The sequence below is a fragment of the Pteropus vampyrus genome, unplaced genomic scaffold, assembly GCF_000151845.1.
Source record: "Pteropus vampyrus isolate Shadow unplaced genomic scaffold, Pvam_2.0 Scaffold363, whole genome shotgun sequence".
NCBI lineage: Eukaryota > Metazoa > Chordata > Mammalia > Chiroptera > Pteropodidae > Pteropus > Pteropus vampyrus.
The window spans coordinates 560,242-575,945 of NW_011889144.1; the positions used below are offsets into that span (position 1 = coordinate 560,242).

General features: G+C 40.0%; 1 protein-coding gene across 1 annotated transcript in view; it reads left to right on the top strand.

Annotated features, from left to right (window-relative positions):
- Positions 1 to 15,704, top strand: part of SPACA7 (sperm acrosome associated 7) — a 20,659-nt gene that overhangs the window by 2,970 nt on the left and 1,985 nt on the right. Inside the window, exons 2-5 of the mRNA XM_023522908.1 lie at positions 789 to 848; positions 6,202 to 6,315; positions 7,340 to 7,435; positions 14,980 to 15,060. Coding sequence (XP_023378676.1) covers positions 789 to 848; positions 6,202 to 6,315; positions 7,340 to 7,435; positions 14,980 to 15,060 — 351 coding nt within the window. The remainder of the gene's footprint in view (positions 1 to 788; positions 849 to 6,201; positions 6,316 to 7,339; positions 7,436 to 14,979; positions 15,061 to 15,704) is intronic.

Here is a 15,704-nt window from a genome sequence, read left to right on the forward strand (position 1 = left end):
GTTCTACCTTCATGAGTCTGGAGCTGAAGCGCAACTGAGGTCAAGAAGTTATCTTTAGTTTGACCAAAACTCTGTTTCTGTGGTCAACAGACCTGAGGCTTTGTTCCTAAGACTGTCTGATGCTGCCCAAAATCTGGTGTCCTAAGGGCTTAATGATTAAAGGAGCTGTGGTACATACAGTATGTGCAAAGGTGGAAGGATAGGAAAGAAAAGAAGCAAGTGAGTACAGGGCCAGTTTGAATCAAGAAGAAAGAGGAGAGAAAAAGTCATTTTAAAGAAGTGAAGATTTGCACTGTCACAAAAGTAGGGTGGTCAGTCCCTCTGGGTGCTCCCCTCCCAACTAGAGAACCACAAAATACAATAGCATACCACACTTTCTTCATTTCTCCACGTTATATTCATAAGCTTCCAGGTGTACTCATTGTTGCAAAAGTTCATAAAATAGGTTAAAATGTGCTTTTTACAGAAGGACATGCGTGTCTCTCTTATTTGCTCTCCTCAGAGCACTTGCACAGGCACAGTCATGCTTGGAGCGGGAACATTTTTTATTTTTCCAAAGGGATAGCGCCAGTGAGTGCTGCCCAGGAGCGCAGGTGTCAGCTCAGAGCATGTGGGCAAACATGTCACTCCATCCTCACATCCTTTCCAGATGAGAATCTAGTCCCAGGAACCCTGTGCAGGGCTCTGTGCAAGGCTGGCGGGCAACGCAAAACCGAATCTGTTTAAGACAAGTCAGTGCAAATTTAATGAACATTGTTACACTCTGAGGATTTTTATTTCCCTCCTAGGTTCAACTACTGAAATGCCACTCAAGCCAAAATCTCAGGAAGATATTCCTGGAGTGTTTGGTAAGGAGCCTCCTCACATCAAACATCTGGTCTGTATTTGGAGGGGCTGGGTGATTGTCAGTGGGTGTTCCCCAGATAACCTGGTGCAAACTGCACATGGTGGAGGGAAGCAATTTGCTTTGAGACTGGAATCACATTCTCATGGCTCATAGCCTCAGTGCTTACATCTAAGAGTCAAACTCTCAAGAAATTAAGAAAGATGTAAAATGTTAGGCCATTATACCTAAGAAGGGCCTTGGAGCCTCAGTTTTCAAAATGAGGTCCATGGCCTAGCAGGGCCTGCATCGCCCAGGGCTCATTAGGAACCCCCAGTGTCCAGCCGCGCCTGGAAGCACGGACGGGTCGGACATCATCAATGTAACCCAGGGCTGTCCAAAAGAGATGCAACGCAAGCCACAGATACTGTTTTAAATTTTCTAGAAGGTACAGTTTTAAAAAAGAAACAGGTAAAATTAATTTAACAACATTTTATTTAATGTTATCTTTTCTACATGTAACTGATATAAAATTATTAATGAGATATTTTAAGTCTTTTTGTCTCACCTAGACACCAAAATCCAGTGTGTGCTTTGCGCTTAGAGGACATCTCAGTTAGACCAGCCATACACTATATGTGTTCGTGTGGCCAGAGCCACAGTGCCCACAGTTCTGGTCCAACCCTTCATTTTACATTCAGAGTTACTGAGGCCTAGAGAAGTCCTTGGAGCAGAGAGTTGAGACTCAGAGCATGGAGTCATTACCTTCAGCTCATGTCAGGACATCTCTGCTCAGCTGTTCATGGGGTTGGGAGTAAGGATTTCAGGTTGCCCAGAGCTGGAGAGGGAGCCCAGGGTAAGTGTGACACTGACACCGCTCTCCAGTCTTTGAAGTCCAAGGAGATTTCTGAGGGTAATGAAGGTGCCAGGATTGCCTCTGTCAAGAGCTTGGGCTTTGCTCCACTTTCAAGTCTGGTCTAGGAAACATCTCAAAAAATTCCTGACTGCTAGATAGATAGACAATTGATAGAGATGATAGGATAGATAGATAGATAGATAGATAGATAGATAGATAGATAGATAGATAGATAGATAGATAGACAGACAGACAGATAGATAGATAGATGATAGACAGACACATACATACATACATAATACATACATAATACATACATACACATACATACATACACATACATACATACATAATACACACACACACATAAATAAATGAATGAATGAATGTTCCTAGTTCACTCTGGGGTTACCACCATCTTACTTGTCTAAGCAATTCCTGTCTCAGAATCAGAAAATGTGGTTTCAATGCCTGCGGGTGCCTTAATCTCTCTGAACCAGGTCTGGTCTATAAGATGAAATGGTGGCGTCAGCTCTGTGCAGGGCTCTGGGCTTGGAGAGAACTTGGTTCCATAGAGGGCCCTGCAGAGTTAGGGCCTCAGCAGAGTTAGACACCCTTAAAAATGTTTGGGCCTCAGCAGAGTTAGACACCCTTAAAAATGTTTGCACTGGTTAGGTAAAATGTCAGGGACTCAAAGGCCAACCCAGTAGTCAAGTGAACTATCCAGGCAAGAATGAAGTTGTTCCAGGTCAAGGAGTGGCTATGATGAGAACTCTTACTATATGTGGAGAATTATAGTCCTGACACCAGAACTCCCTCCATCCAATGGGAAAAGGGTCGAAAAAAGAGTCACTGGGATTTCTGATAATTTTCCTGGGGCTTGGCAAAGTGACCCTGGAAGGAGGGGAGCTGCAGCTCTTGCTCCACCTCACCCCTACCCTTCTACCAGAAAGGAAGCGGGAAACTTTAAAAGTGAGAAATCCATATCCCTGGAAATAAACAAAAATGACTCACATGAGGACAGCAGAGGCTGTTGATTTAGGGCTCACTGTAGCTGGCATTCATCCGCTGTCACTTGCCTCAGGCAGGGTAGGGAGAGGAGAGCTCATGGTGGGAAAGGGAGGGCTCAGGGGTGTTCCAGGCAAGGTGCTGACCCAGGGGACTATTAGGGGTGACCTGACCGAGATGCTAGCCAGAGGACACCGGAGCAGCTAAACAGAAGTGAGTCCTGTGTGATAGGTTAGGGAGCACATTTGGCTTTCTCTGGTTGGTTCTCAGTTGGAAGCAGGGACAAACGTTGAGGAAGCTGCAGTTATCACATCCAGGCCATCAGGGGCCACTTGCTGCGAGGTAATCATTTGGCTTCCGGGACTGTGGCTGGAGATTCTAGGCAACTTCTGAAAGTGGGACTTCTGGACAGCAGGCTGGCTGCCTGGGCTGGGTGCTGAGACAGTGGGTCAGAGTTCTACGTGTTAATAGGTCTGGTCACCGTCTGTTTATATACTGAATATCTTATTTCTCAAAGAAAAAAAAAAATTTAACCATGTGAAATCAGACATGGTTTAAAAACAAAGAGCCTTCTTACCTGTTCAGCTCCATCTCTCCCTGAAGGTTTTTCTAGCTACAACTATATGGGTAACATTTTTGGAGGCATGTTGAAGCTTTCAGAGGCGGCTTTTTGGTTTCAGTTTGCTCACATTTGGGGCATCATCTCAGCCTCCAGCCCTGAAGGTGATGTGAAGTCGGTTGGCTTCAGTCCTCTTTGGCCCAGAGACTGTCATTGGCCACAAACAGGAAGAATGTCTTGTCACAATTGAGCTGTCACAGCTCACTTCAAGGACCTCTCAAGACTCTGCGACTTGTGGTCTTTAGTGTCCCCAGTAGGACACTCTTAGCTTCCTACATGGGGCAGACTGATTCCAGGATCACTAGATTGAACTGTTCAGCTGAGCTCTTATCTCCTGCCTGTCCCTGCCTTACTTGGGGACCCCCTTCAATCCCAGCCCCTGGTGAGCTCTTTGTTACAGCTGAAGCACTATGCACAGTCACAGCTGTAGTGTTCTGTCCTTCATACACAGCTGGTTTATTCCAGATGGAGAACAGGAACCAGGGCTGGGTCATCCTTGACCCTCTATCACCTGGACAGTTTCTGGTCCACAGTAGGTACTCAGTAAATGCTTGTGGTTCCCATCGATGTCCACTCTTCTTCATGACCCAGAATCTAACTAAACACCATGATTTTTTAGGGACCGAAAATTGGTTCTCCTGTACAAAACTGGCCCCGAAAAATGGACGAGGTCTTCTCAAGGTAGCCAGAACAGCTGTACCAGCTAAGAATGCAAATGCCCATATGAATAGAGCCTCAGTGGCAGTGACTCAACCATGCAGGGGCAGTGCTCCTATGTCACCAGTAACTCAGTGACATGAGGCCATGTGTTTGAGGTCAACCTGGCCATCTCTGGAGCTTGTGCCCCATGGTCATGGATGCTGTCCACGCCCTAGACATCACAGCCACTTTCAGGGCAGGAAGACGTAGAGGTGCAAGTCCAGACACCATTTTCCTTTTATAAGGAGAAGCAAAATTCTTTGCAGGTGTCTCAAAGTACACATCACCCAGGCCAATACCAGATTCTATGGGGAGGAGGAAAAGAGTGTGGCTGTTGAGTAGGAATGTGACAGAATAATGGTAGAGTGTTTCCCTGTTTATGTTGGTGAAATCTTTGTTTCCAGTGACATTTAATTCTTCTCCTCCTTTGCTTCTGTGTTCTACATGAGAAGAAACTAAGGTGACCAGCCGTTCACTTTGCCTGGCCTTGCTGGGTTCCAGGGATGTGGGATTTTCATGCTAAACCAGGAAAGTTTAGACAAACCAGGGTAGGTTGGTTGCCCCTGCTGGGCTCCTACCAGCACAAACCCAGCATGGACTGGCTGGTCAGCATGACCACTGTGCTGCGGAGGTGGGCGAGACTCACTCCTGCCATTTATTAATTAATTTAGCCTCCACCACAGTTTAGGACTGTTAGTGCTTCCTACATATACTGCTTTATCTGAACCTCATAAAAAGCCTGATGAAAGTCAGACCCCAGTTTACAGACAAGAAAACTGAAGGTCAGAGAGAAACTTGTCAAAATAGTCCTGTGAAAGGAGAACCAGAATGTGGTTCAGGTCTGACACAAGGCCGTGGACTGTTATGTTATAATCTTCCTAGGAGAGGTCAGAAGAATGTAAAGAAAGAAAACAATGCCACGTCATGTAGAAATCAGGAATGACATTTGGGGAAAGCCTCAGGGAGGACACAGAACTATCCAGGGTATCTGGATGGTCTCAGGTTTTCAGAAGTTACATAGGGAGGCAGTGGTCTCCCCAGCCCAGACAGGGTTCTTTAGGAAGCCAGCTCTGTGTCCTGAGTTCCCGTTTCTAGTCACTGCATTCACAGGCCACCGTAGGTCCACATAGAGCAAAAGGGAGCAGATCCTGCATTGCTGGCTTTAACGTGTCCTTGTGTGCTTTTTGCAAGATGAAATTCTAGTCCAAGAGATGCTGGATCCAAATAAGTCATCAGGACCTGGAAAATACAAGGCATCAACAACATTATTTACAAAATTATTCAAAGAAAAAAGCAAGTATACATCTTTTAAACTCATAATTGCATGTATTCCTAAGGGTCTGTGGTATTAAGTGCACAATGCCATCATTTTAGCATTCTTAAGGCCGGCTACTTCTGGGGCAAAAACAAATGGAGATGTGAAAGAAGCAGTTGTCCCAAACCATTCCCATAACCTGCGTGAGGCTGGGAAAGTCAGATCTAGACTGGCAGAGACAGGTTCCCTTCGTTTAGGGGTGGCCTCTGGGGCGCATGTGCAAGCAAGGTCTTGCACTCAGGATGCAAATGGGGCTCAGCCACTGCAGGAACTTGGAGCACAAGAAAATAGGGTCTGTCAGCGAGCCAGCACGTGTGATGCGCACTTAAGCTCCTGAGGTACTAGGGCAGTGACCGTGACCCTGATCGTCAGGGGATTCAACTAAGGTCTGAAAAAGGACTTGCCCAAGGCCACACTGCTAGTAGTGAGCAAAACAAAGAATGTGCTTTTCCAAAGTGCAGCTTCATGTTGTTCAAAATGTACATACACATATAAAACAGCACACTGAAAACCAAGACAGTATGTTTGGTTGACCCTTGCTAAGGAGAGCACCGGACACCAGAAATCTATAAGCAGTGCATGACTGTATAAAGCAGCAAGGAAATTTAGCATTTTCTTGAAATTTCGTATCCAGATGTAGTAAGTTCCAGTTCCTCAGATTAGCTCACCAACATCTACTGAGACCCAAACTGCTGGGTTCAAGGCAGACAGATGATGCCTGACTCTCTACATATTAACTTTCCAACACACATTTTCAATAGAACACGAAATCTCTATTAGTATTCTACCCTAATGTTTTTAAAATAAAATGTGGACCAAGATGTTTATAAGTATGTAACCAAGAAAACATTTCTTTATTTTTTCCATGTTCTTCATCAAAGATGCTGGCACTGATGAGAATTATCAAATTGGTGGTCCTGAATTATCAAGTTATCGCGAACTCTCAGATAATTCACCGTTCTCTCTTGGTAGTGAGGACAAGGTTCTCAATAATGGTAAATGAACACAGTAACTCTCCTGCCTGAGTTCAGAGCATAGTGGGGAGGACAGAGGGGCGAGACAAATGCAGGTGGAGACAGTTCCCTGATGGAGGATGAAAAGCGTGATTGAAGAGCATGGCTGCTTCCCCTGGATTAGGCAGAGTTCCCATCTCTATTGGGACAGAGGGACTGCCTGCACCCCACCCCTGACCACAGGTCTGACACTGGAAAACTAGAACCTAGAGGAGCTGGCAGAAAAGTCCCTGCAGTCAGGTGGAGGCCGGAAGGGCAAGGAAGCTGCTGTCACAGTGCCCATCCCTTCCCACACTTTCACTTAAGTCACTGTTCCTTCCCTGGGGTGGGCGGAGTAGCAAGGGCCCAGAGCATCCCCCGAGGATGCCCCCAGGAGTGGAGAAAAGTGTCCCTCTAACAGATAAGTTTTGCTTAAATTAAAACCAATTTCATTGTTTTCTTGTCCAAATTACACCAGATTTGCCTTGGAAGCTCCTTTTATTTTGTTCTTCTGTCCTTTTAACATGCCCTGTCCTTACTGAGCACTTCCTTATTTTCTGGACCACTAGATGCTCTAGGCCCTCTTGTACTTTCCCTGTTCCAGTCCTGGAATATGGTTTCTTTTGTTGAAGAACTGAACTTAAAAACTAAGGGCCAAGTGCTGGGTAAATTCAGCAGAATGTCATTGCTTCCAATTTCTCTCAGCAGACAGAGCTGGGAAATATATGAACACTCAAATGCTCACACAAACACACACACAGATGCATGCACACACACACAGACACAGGCAAAGACACACAGATGCAGACACACATGCAGGACTGAATTCTACTGAATTCTAGCCATCTACTCTTAATATTCAGATGATGACTGACTCTATACTTACTACCCAAAACACATTTTCCAATAAAACTCGAAAATGATATTAGCATTTCAACTTACCTTTCTAAAATAAAGTATAGACCAAAATGTTCATAAGTATGTAACCAAGGATATATCTTTTTTTCCCCCATGTTCTTCATCAAAGAACCCAATGCTGATGATAATTACCAAGCCAGTGGTCCTGAGGGTTATCGTGAATCACAGCTCCCTTTCAGAGGACAGGAAAGAATTTCCAATAATGGTAAATGTAACCTGGTAATTACCCCTGCTCACATTCCATATGAGAGTCTGATTCCTCACAGCCTTCCCTACAGCGTGTTGTTATATCCTTAAACTATCCCCAGTCTTATTGGTGAGGAACAGTATTTCAGTGCTATTTTAATTTGCATTTCTCTAATTGTGAGTGAGTTTGACTATCTAATATGTTTGAGGGTTTAATATCATTTTTGTTCATTTGTTCATTTTTTTCACGTTCATTTTTATATCATTTTTTGTGAATGTTCTATGAGAATGTTATTTTCTCATTTTTCTACTAGGTTTTTGGTCTTTTATCCTAAATCTCTAAGAGTTCTTTATCTTTTAAGAATATTACAACTTTGTCTGAGATACATGTGATAAAAATTTTTTCAAATTTGTCGGTTATCTTTTGACTATGTTTTCTATTTTTTTCATGCAAAACAAATTTCAATTTTTCCGTAGTTAAAATGATCCATCTTTAGCTTTTGAGCCATATGTACAAAGTTTCCCTACATTGCCACTGGAATTTGAGGAATTTAACATGTTTCCTGTACTGCATACATGACTTCATCAGTTTTGTAACATGTAGATCCTTCATCTACTTGGAGTTACCTTTGAGTGTGGTCAAGCCTGTGTCAAATTTTATCTTTTTACATATGACTACTCACTCATCCCAGCGCCATTTGTTAAAAAAAGTCTATCTTTGCCCCTGTGATATGCAGTACCATACTTGGTTTAAACTAAGTGTCTATAGGTATGGATACCTCTTCTGGGTTATGCATCCTATCTCACTGCTCTGTTTGTCTAGTAATGTGCCAGCACCACATTGCTTCCCTTAAAGTGTGTTTTTATTGCAATTGCATTACGTTTCTAAAATAACTTAGGAAGAATGGATGTCTTCGTGATGTTGAGCTGTTTTATCCAAAAAGAGGTGATGTCTTTCCATTTATTCAGGTCTACTTTTATGCCTTTCAGGAGAATTAAAAAATTTTCCTTGTTGTATATTTCATGTTAAGTTTATTCCTAAGTGTTTAATCTTCTTTGTCGCTATTTTAAATGAGATCGTCTCTATCATTCTGTACTTTAACTGATTTTTACTCGTGTGTGTGAATGCTACTGATTTCTGTAGGTTAATATTCTAATTCTGCTATCTTATTAAATTCTTTTATTGCTTGATTTTATTTTATCATGACTCTTTAGTGTTTTCTAGATATATTATCATCTACAAATAGAATTTCCTTTTTCTTTACCAATGTTTATATATCTTATTAGTTTATCTAATTTCAATGGCTAATATATCTAGGACAATGTTTAATAGTAGAGTTACAGGGCATCATTACCTTTTTTGTGACCTTAGCAGAAATGCCTCAAGTGTTTACCCAATAAGTAAGATTCTGATTTTAGGACACTTATGTTAACACATAAAGAATGTATTCATAAATTCTTTTACATTTTGTCAAAGTCTTTTTTATCATCTTTGGAAATAACCATTTTTTAAAGATCTTTTAATATGGTGAATGATGTATTAGGATTTACTAATATAGAACCAATCTTATATTCCTTGAATAAATCCGACTTGGTCATATTATTTTCTTAAAGCTGTATTAAGATCTGCTTGTCAATATTTAATTTAGTATTTTTGCACCCAAATACACAAGCCACATTGGACTGTTGTTTTTTGTACAATCTCTGTCAGGTTGAAGTATCAGTGTTATACCTGCAATAGAACTAAAATTTTTCCTTCCTTTTTGATTCTTTTAGAAAATTTATAGAGCATTGGAACCATCTAATCTTTTCGGGTTTGTTAGAATTATCCTGCGAAACCATCTTATTCTGCTGCTTTTTTCTCTGGAGTTCTTCCTTAAAACTTTTTCTGTTTTTTTCTAGAGAAAATGATTCATTCAAGCTTTCTTAATCAAATAGGGTCAATTTTAGTTGGTACTTATTGTCCATACATGCCTTTTTAAAGTTTTCTGTGACTATCATGTGCAGGGAAAAAATACTTTTTCTCTTTAAATACTAGACCTATTGGAACAAGTCTGCAAAAAAGGTGGAAAAGATATATGATTCATCAGCAAATTTTAAATCATCATCAGTGAGTGGATGAGAGAGTAAATGATTGAACCTGACATCTGCTAAATTTCCTACTCTCTCCCAAGTAGTTGTGTGTAAATATATCCAAAGAATTAGCAAATAATACTAAGAAATCTGCCTGAGCTTATGTGCCATGTATTAGCTAGTTAGCTAAATAGACAGATGATAGATAGGTGATATAGATAGATAGATAGATAGATAGATAGATAGATAGATAGATAGATAGATAGATAGATAGATAGATACAGAGATGATAGATATAGCTATAGATAAAGATACAGACATAGCTATAGGTACAGATTTAATTTTGGAGAAAAAAGCTTAGTGTCTAAGATGATTTTTTGACTTGAAAAGCTGTTTCTTCAAATAAGTAATTTTTATTCTTCCTTTGAGAGGAACCAGGGTAGCTTGTGGTTGTTGGCAAACACTCCCCAGTTAAAGCATTCTCGTGCTTAAGGTTGTCAATTTTTTCCTTTATACTTGCCCTTAAGCTTCCTCCATATACCTAAGTAGAAGTGGACATAAAACAAATAGCAACACAAAATATCTGTGACATTCACTGGACTGTAAGCCCCTCCAGGACAGGTACTAGGACACGTTAGTTTGTGTTCTGCTCCCACTTTGGGCCTAGAAGTTAGCATCTGGCACACAGTAGTAGCTGACTAATGTTTGCTACATAAATGAGTGAGCAGATGAACAATGAATACCTAATTATCAAGAATACATAACTAGGGGAGAGTAGAGAAAAATGGCGTAGATGTTTGAGGCTTTGTTCATCCCTCTTGCAACCAAATCAAACTTGTGACAGAAACACAGATTGAACAGCAAGGAAAGTCGCCTGGGATCTAGATGAACAGAAGCCCTACAACTGGGGAGAGAAATAGGAAATCACGCTGCAACAGTAGGAGGTAGGAGGTAGGAGCAAAGACGCGAGGCAGCCCCGTCCCAAGCGGCTGAGAGGGATGTAGGCTATGGCAGTGGCAGTCAGACTTTTGAGTCTACTTTCCTCAATAAGCACAATACGTTTGAGATTTATCCATGTTGTTGTGTCTGTCAGCAGTTCATTTCTTATTGCTGAGTAGTTCCATTGTAACCAGTTTATTTATTCACCAGTTGAATGACATTTGGGAATTTCCAAGTTTGGGAATTTCCAAAGCCACTTTGAACATTTGCATAGGAGTTTTTGGACAAATATAAATTTTAATTTTATATTTTGCTTTATAAGAAACTGTCAAACAGATTTTCACATTCACACTCGTAGAATTCAAGTTGCCCTGAGTCCTCCTCAACACTTGATATTTTCTTCTGTTTTTTTAAGCCATTCTGATAGGTTTACAATAGTATCTTATTATATAGTATTAATTTGCATTTCCCTAATGGCTAATAGTGTTTTACATCTTTTCATGTACTTATTTTCCATTTGTATATCTTCTTTGGTCAAGTGTCTGTTCAAACATTTCCCCCCTTTTTTTATTAGTTTTTTTATTATTGAGTTTTGAGAAGTATTTATATATTCTGGATACAAGTCCTTTATCAGATATGTGATTGAAAAATATTTTCTACCAGACTACGGCTTGCTTTTTCATTTGCATAATAGTGTCTTTCCAAGATCGGAAGTTGTTAATATCGATCATCTCCAATTTGTCAATTTTCATTTTATGGATCATGCTTTTGGTGTCAAATATAAGAAATCTTTGCCTAATTCAAAATCACAAATATTTTTTATGTTCTTTTCTAGAAGTTTTAAAGTTGTAGGTTTTACATTTAGGACTATGATCTATTTTTAATTAATTTATGTCTACTGGTATAAGGTATGGATTATTTTGTTTTGGTTTGCAATATGCAATATTGCAATATGCAATATTTTTCATCTTGTGTCCAATTGTTCCAGCAACATTTGTTCAAAAAACAGCTTTCTCAGTTGAATTGCCTTTGCACATTTGTTGACAATCAGTTGATTATATATGTGTGGGTCTGTTTTTGAACTTTGTTTTTGTTCCATTGATTTAATATCTATTCTTTTTTAGATATGACAAAATCTTGGTTACTGTATGTTGATAACAAGATTTGAAATCATGCAGCGTGAATCCTCCCACATAGTTCTTAATTTTCAAAATCGATTTGGTTATTCTGTTTTCTTTTCCTTCCCATACAAATTTAAGAAACAACTTGTTAATTTCCACCAAAAAGTTTGATGGAATTTTATTGAGATCATTATGAATCTATTAATCTATCTGGCAGGAACTGACATCTTAACAATATTCAGTATTTCAATCTGTGGTGACATCTTAACAATATTCACTATTCCAATCTGTGGATGATTTCATTTATTTAGATCTACTTTGAGTTCTCTCATCAGTATTTTGTAGTGTCCAGCATAAAATCTTGATGCCTGTTGTCTGATGTATGAGAAATCATTGTTTCCTATATAATTTTTAGTTTTTCAAATTAACTTGGGAGGATATATCTAGTCCTTATTACTCCATCTTATCCAGACATGAAAGTTCAAATACTAGACTTTTACTCAAGTGGCTCCATTGGGAATCCTGTGGGTTTGAAGAGCTCTGTATTTCAACTCTGGGGAAAGCTTCAGGGTGGCCTGAAAGGAGCAGGGGCCAGAGACCCTAGCCCTTGGGTTCTTTCCCATCTGGGCCACGTACCATCTCATTGACCTTAGGCAAAAGTTGCTTTGCCTTACTGAGGTCTCATTTATAAATAGAAAGTAAACACTAGCCACAAGCCTCATCAGGTGTGTTGATGGACAATGTAAATGTTATTATGATTTCTTGGGACTCTCAAAGGCTAAGGATTATACTCTACAAATAAGCAAGCTTATGATGAAAGCTTTTAATGTTTATTAATAAATTGTATATGTTTAATAATAAATCGTATATGTTTCCATAAATTAATTAGCCTGAATTATCTGCCAAAATTTCCTAAGAAATTTCCTCTAAAAAATATAAATGTAGCTCTAAATATTCAGTGATATGATGATGTTGGCAACAGTCTCTATGGTATAGATTATACTCGGAAGGATACACAAGAAATGAATAACAATTGTGGCCTCCAGATGGAAACTGGAAATGAGGGGTCACCTATTGAAAACAGCTTTACTTTTTAAAAATTTTTAAAAATTATAGTTGATTAGTTTCAGATATATAACATAGTGATTAGACATTTATATAATTTATGAAGAGATCCCCTCAATAAGTCTAGTACCCATCTGACACCAGAAATGTCATTACAATATTATGACTATATTCCCTAGGCTGTACTTTACATCCCCGTGACTGTTTTGTAAGTACAAATTTGTACTTCCTAATCCCTTCACCTTTCTAACTCACCCTCCAACCTCCCTCCCAACTTGCAACCATCAGTTTTTTCTGTATCTGTGAGATTGTTTCTGTTTTGTTTGTTTGTTTTAGATTTTACATATAAGTGAAATCATATGGTATTTGTCTTTCTCTGTCTGATTTATTTTACTTAGCGTAATACTCCCCAGGTCCATCCATGTTGTTGTAAATGATAAGATTTCATCCTTTTTATGGCCAAGTAATATTCCGTCGTATATATGTTCGACATCTTCTTTATCTATATGTCTGCTGATGGACACTTAGGTTGCTTTCATATCTAGACTATTGTAAATAATTCTGCAATGAACATAAGGATGAATGTATCTTTTCTAATTAGTGTTTTGGATTTCTTCAGATAAATACCCAGAAGTAGAATTACTGGGTCAGATGGTAGTTCTATTTTTAATTTTGGGGGGAACTTCAATACCGTTTCCCATAGTGGCTTCACCAATTTGCAATCCCATCAATAGTGCACAAGGGTTCCCTTTTCTTCACATCCTCCTCAACATTTGTTGTTTGTTGATTTATTGATGATAGCTATTCTGACAAGTGTGAGGTGATATATCATTGTGGTTTTAATTTGCTGATGATTAGTGACATTGAGCATCTTTTCATATGTCTATTGGCCATCTGTATGTCCTTGTTGGAGAAATGTCTCTTCTTGTCCTCTGCCCGTTTTTAATTGGATTTCTTTTTGGTGTTAAGTTGCATGAGTTTTTTATATGTGTTCGATATTAAACCCTTATCATTGGCAAATATCTTCTCACATACAGTAGGTTGTCTTTTTGTTTTGTTGATGGTTTCCTTTTCTGCGCAAAAACTTTTTAGTTTGATATAGACTCATTTGTTTATTTTTTCCTTGGAAACAGTTTTACTTTGCACAGATGATCTTTTTTTAATTTAAAAATTATACCATGGGCTTAGAATTCTTATTAAAAACATAAATTTGATATCTTTAAGTACTTTCGATTACTGTTTTAAACGCCTGAAGTAGTTTGAAGGATAATAGATCAGCAAACACCTTCCCTGTCTTGTTGTCAGAATAGCCAACTTCCTGTGTGATTTCAGGATGTGTGAAAAGTCCTCATGGTCCATAACTCTGCTCTTGACATCTCGACTGTGCTTAAACTTCAGTTTAAGACTTTGGGCTCTGTTAAAAGCTAAGTTTCCCTTAGGGCATACCTAATTTTATGCTATAATCCTTAATTTCCTATTAACATTGGCTTTAATAAAAGATGAATTTGCTTAATCAATATCTACTGAGCCCTGCTAAGTGCTGATAGGTAAACAAGGAGTTGTTCTAATCCAAGAACCCACAGATTGAAGGGAGACTCAGACCAGTTAACTATTAGTTATTATTCATGTGTCTAACAAAGGTAAATGTGCTAAACTTAAAGGTCTTTCTTAAGTGTTCCAAGTTGTACTCACATGGAGTTTTGAGGAAACCAAAGGGAGGTAGTTCTTCTTGATGTGCTTTGAGAAGGAGGAGGATGAGAGCGCCCCACAGAACACAGTGAAGGTCATACCCAGAGAAGAGGAAGTGACTCTAAAGTGAGCTCTTCCCACCCTGTCTGCCAGGCCTAGTCAGCCCTGGGGCCAGGCTACATGCAGAGTCCTTCCCAGCCCCATGCAACCCTATACTCTGTTTCTCTTCCCTAACAGTAGGATCAGTCCAATGCAATTATTGGTAGAAAGGGCTGGACAGGAAGAAAGGTGAGAAATTACCTTTTTGAGGAGTGAGGTGTCTGATAAAACGTGTGTCCAGGTTCAAGGACAATGTCCAAGCAGTCGGGAACATTAGCTCCACAGGACTGAGGGGCCCTTACTACACATATTCAAAGTGGTTCCATGCTAGCATATCCTCTGAGTGTAGAGAGAAGACTCAGAGAAAGTATGGAGATGTAAGTCTCCTCTCAGTGCTTGAGCACAAGCCACACATTCTTGGTTCTGGGTTCATGGAAGAAAAGGATGTTTTTTAACATCATCACATACTCTGCTTCCTCAGAGTTAATGGTTTTTTTGAATTTGAAGAGAAAAGACATTTGGAATCATGCCATAATTATTATCAAAGCTTGATCATTGTACCTATTTTTTCCCACAGGAAAAAATGCCCCCAAAAATGATCAGTATGAAAATCTATCAGTTATGGACAAAATCCTTCAAAATACTGGGAAATCTTCAGGTAAATTAGAACAATAGATAAGTGGCTCCTGGTTCTGGGATTGTTTTCCTAGTATGAAGAAAAGTAAAACGCATACTCAAGGGACACTTATGCCTTGTGAACAGCTCTCCAAAAGAGCAAATGACTCAGTCCCTGGGTAGACCAGCTGTGGACCACAGGAGTTCCCTGGTGATGGTCAGTGTGAGGACACCTAACCTATCAAGTCCAAACTCAGAGAGTCAGGGCATCTCCTCTCCCTCCTCAGCCAAACTGAGCAAGAGGCTATTCCTCTTTCTCAGGAATAACTGGGACATGTGAGGCTGCTGTCACAGTCCCGTATTGCCGTAGTTGCCTACCCTTTGTGACCAGACCCAGGAAGGTCCTTAAACTACCTATCAGACCTGTCCCTCACTGCAGGCAGCTTCCCACCTGAGGATGAGTCTCATATAGATGGGGGCCCCTTACCTGTTGCCTTCCTCACTGTCTTTTCAGATATAACTTATTAACCGCTATAGTTTGTCCACACAATTCCTCCCATGGCTTCTACCCCTGGCCCCATGCTTTTACCCTTGGCCCCATGCTTCTCCCCAGAACTTTCCAGAACACCTCTGAACCTATTCTCCAGGCCAGTCCTCCTAGCCTCTCTGAGGTAGACTTCATTGTCA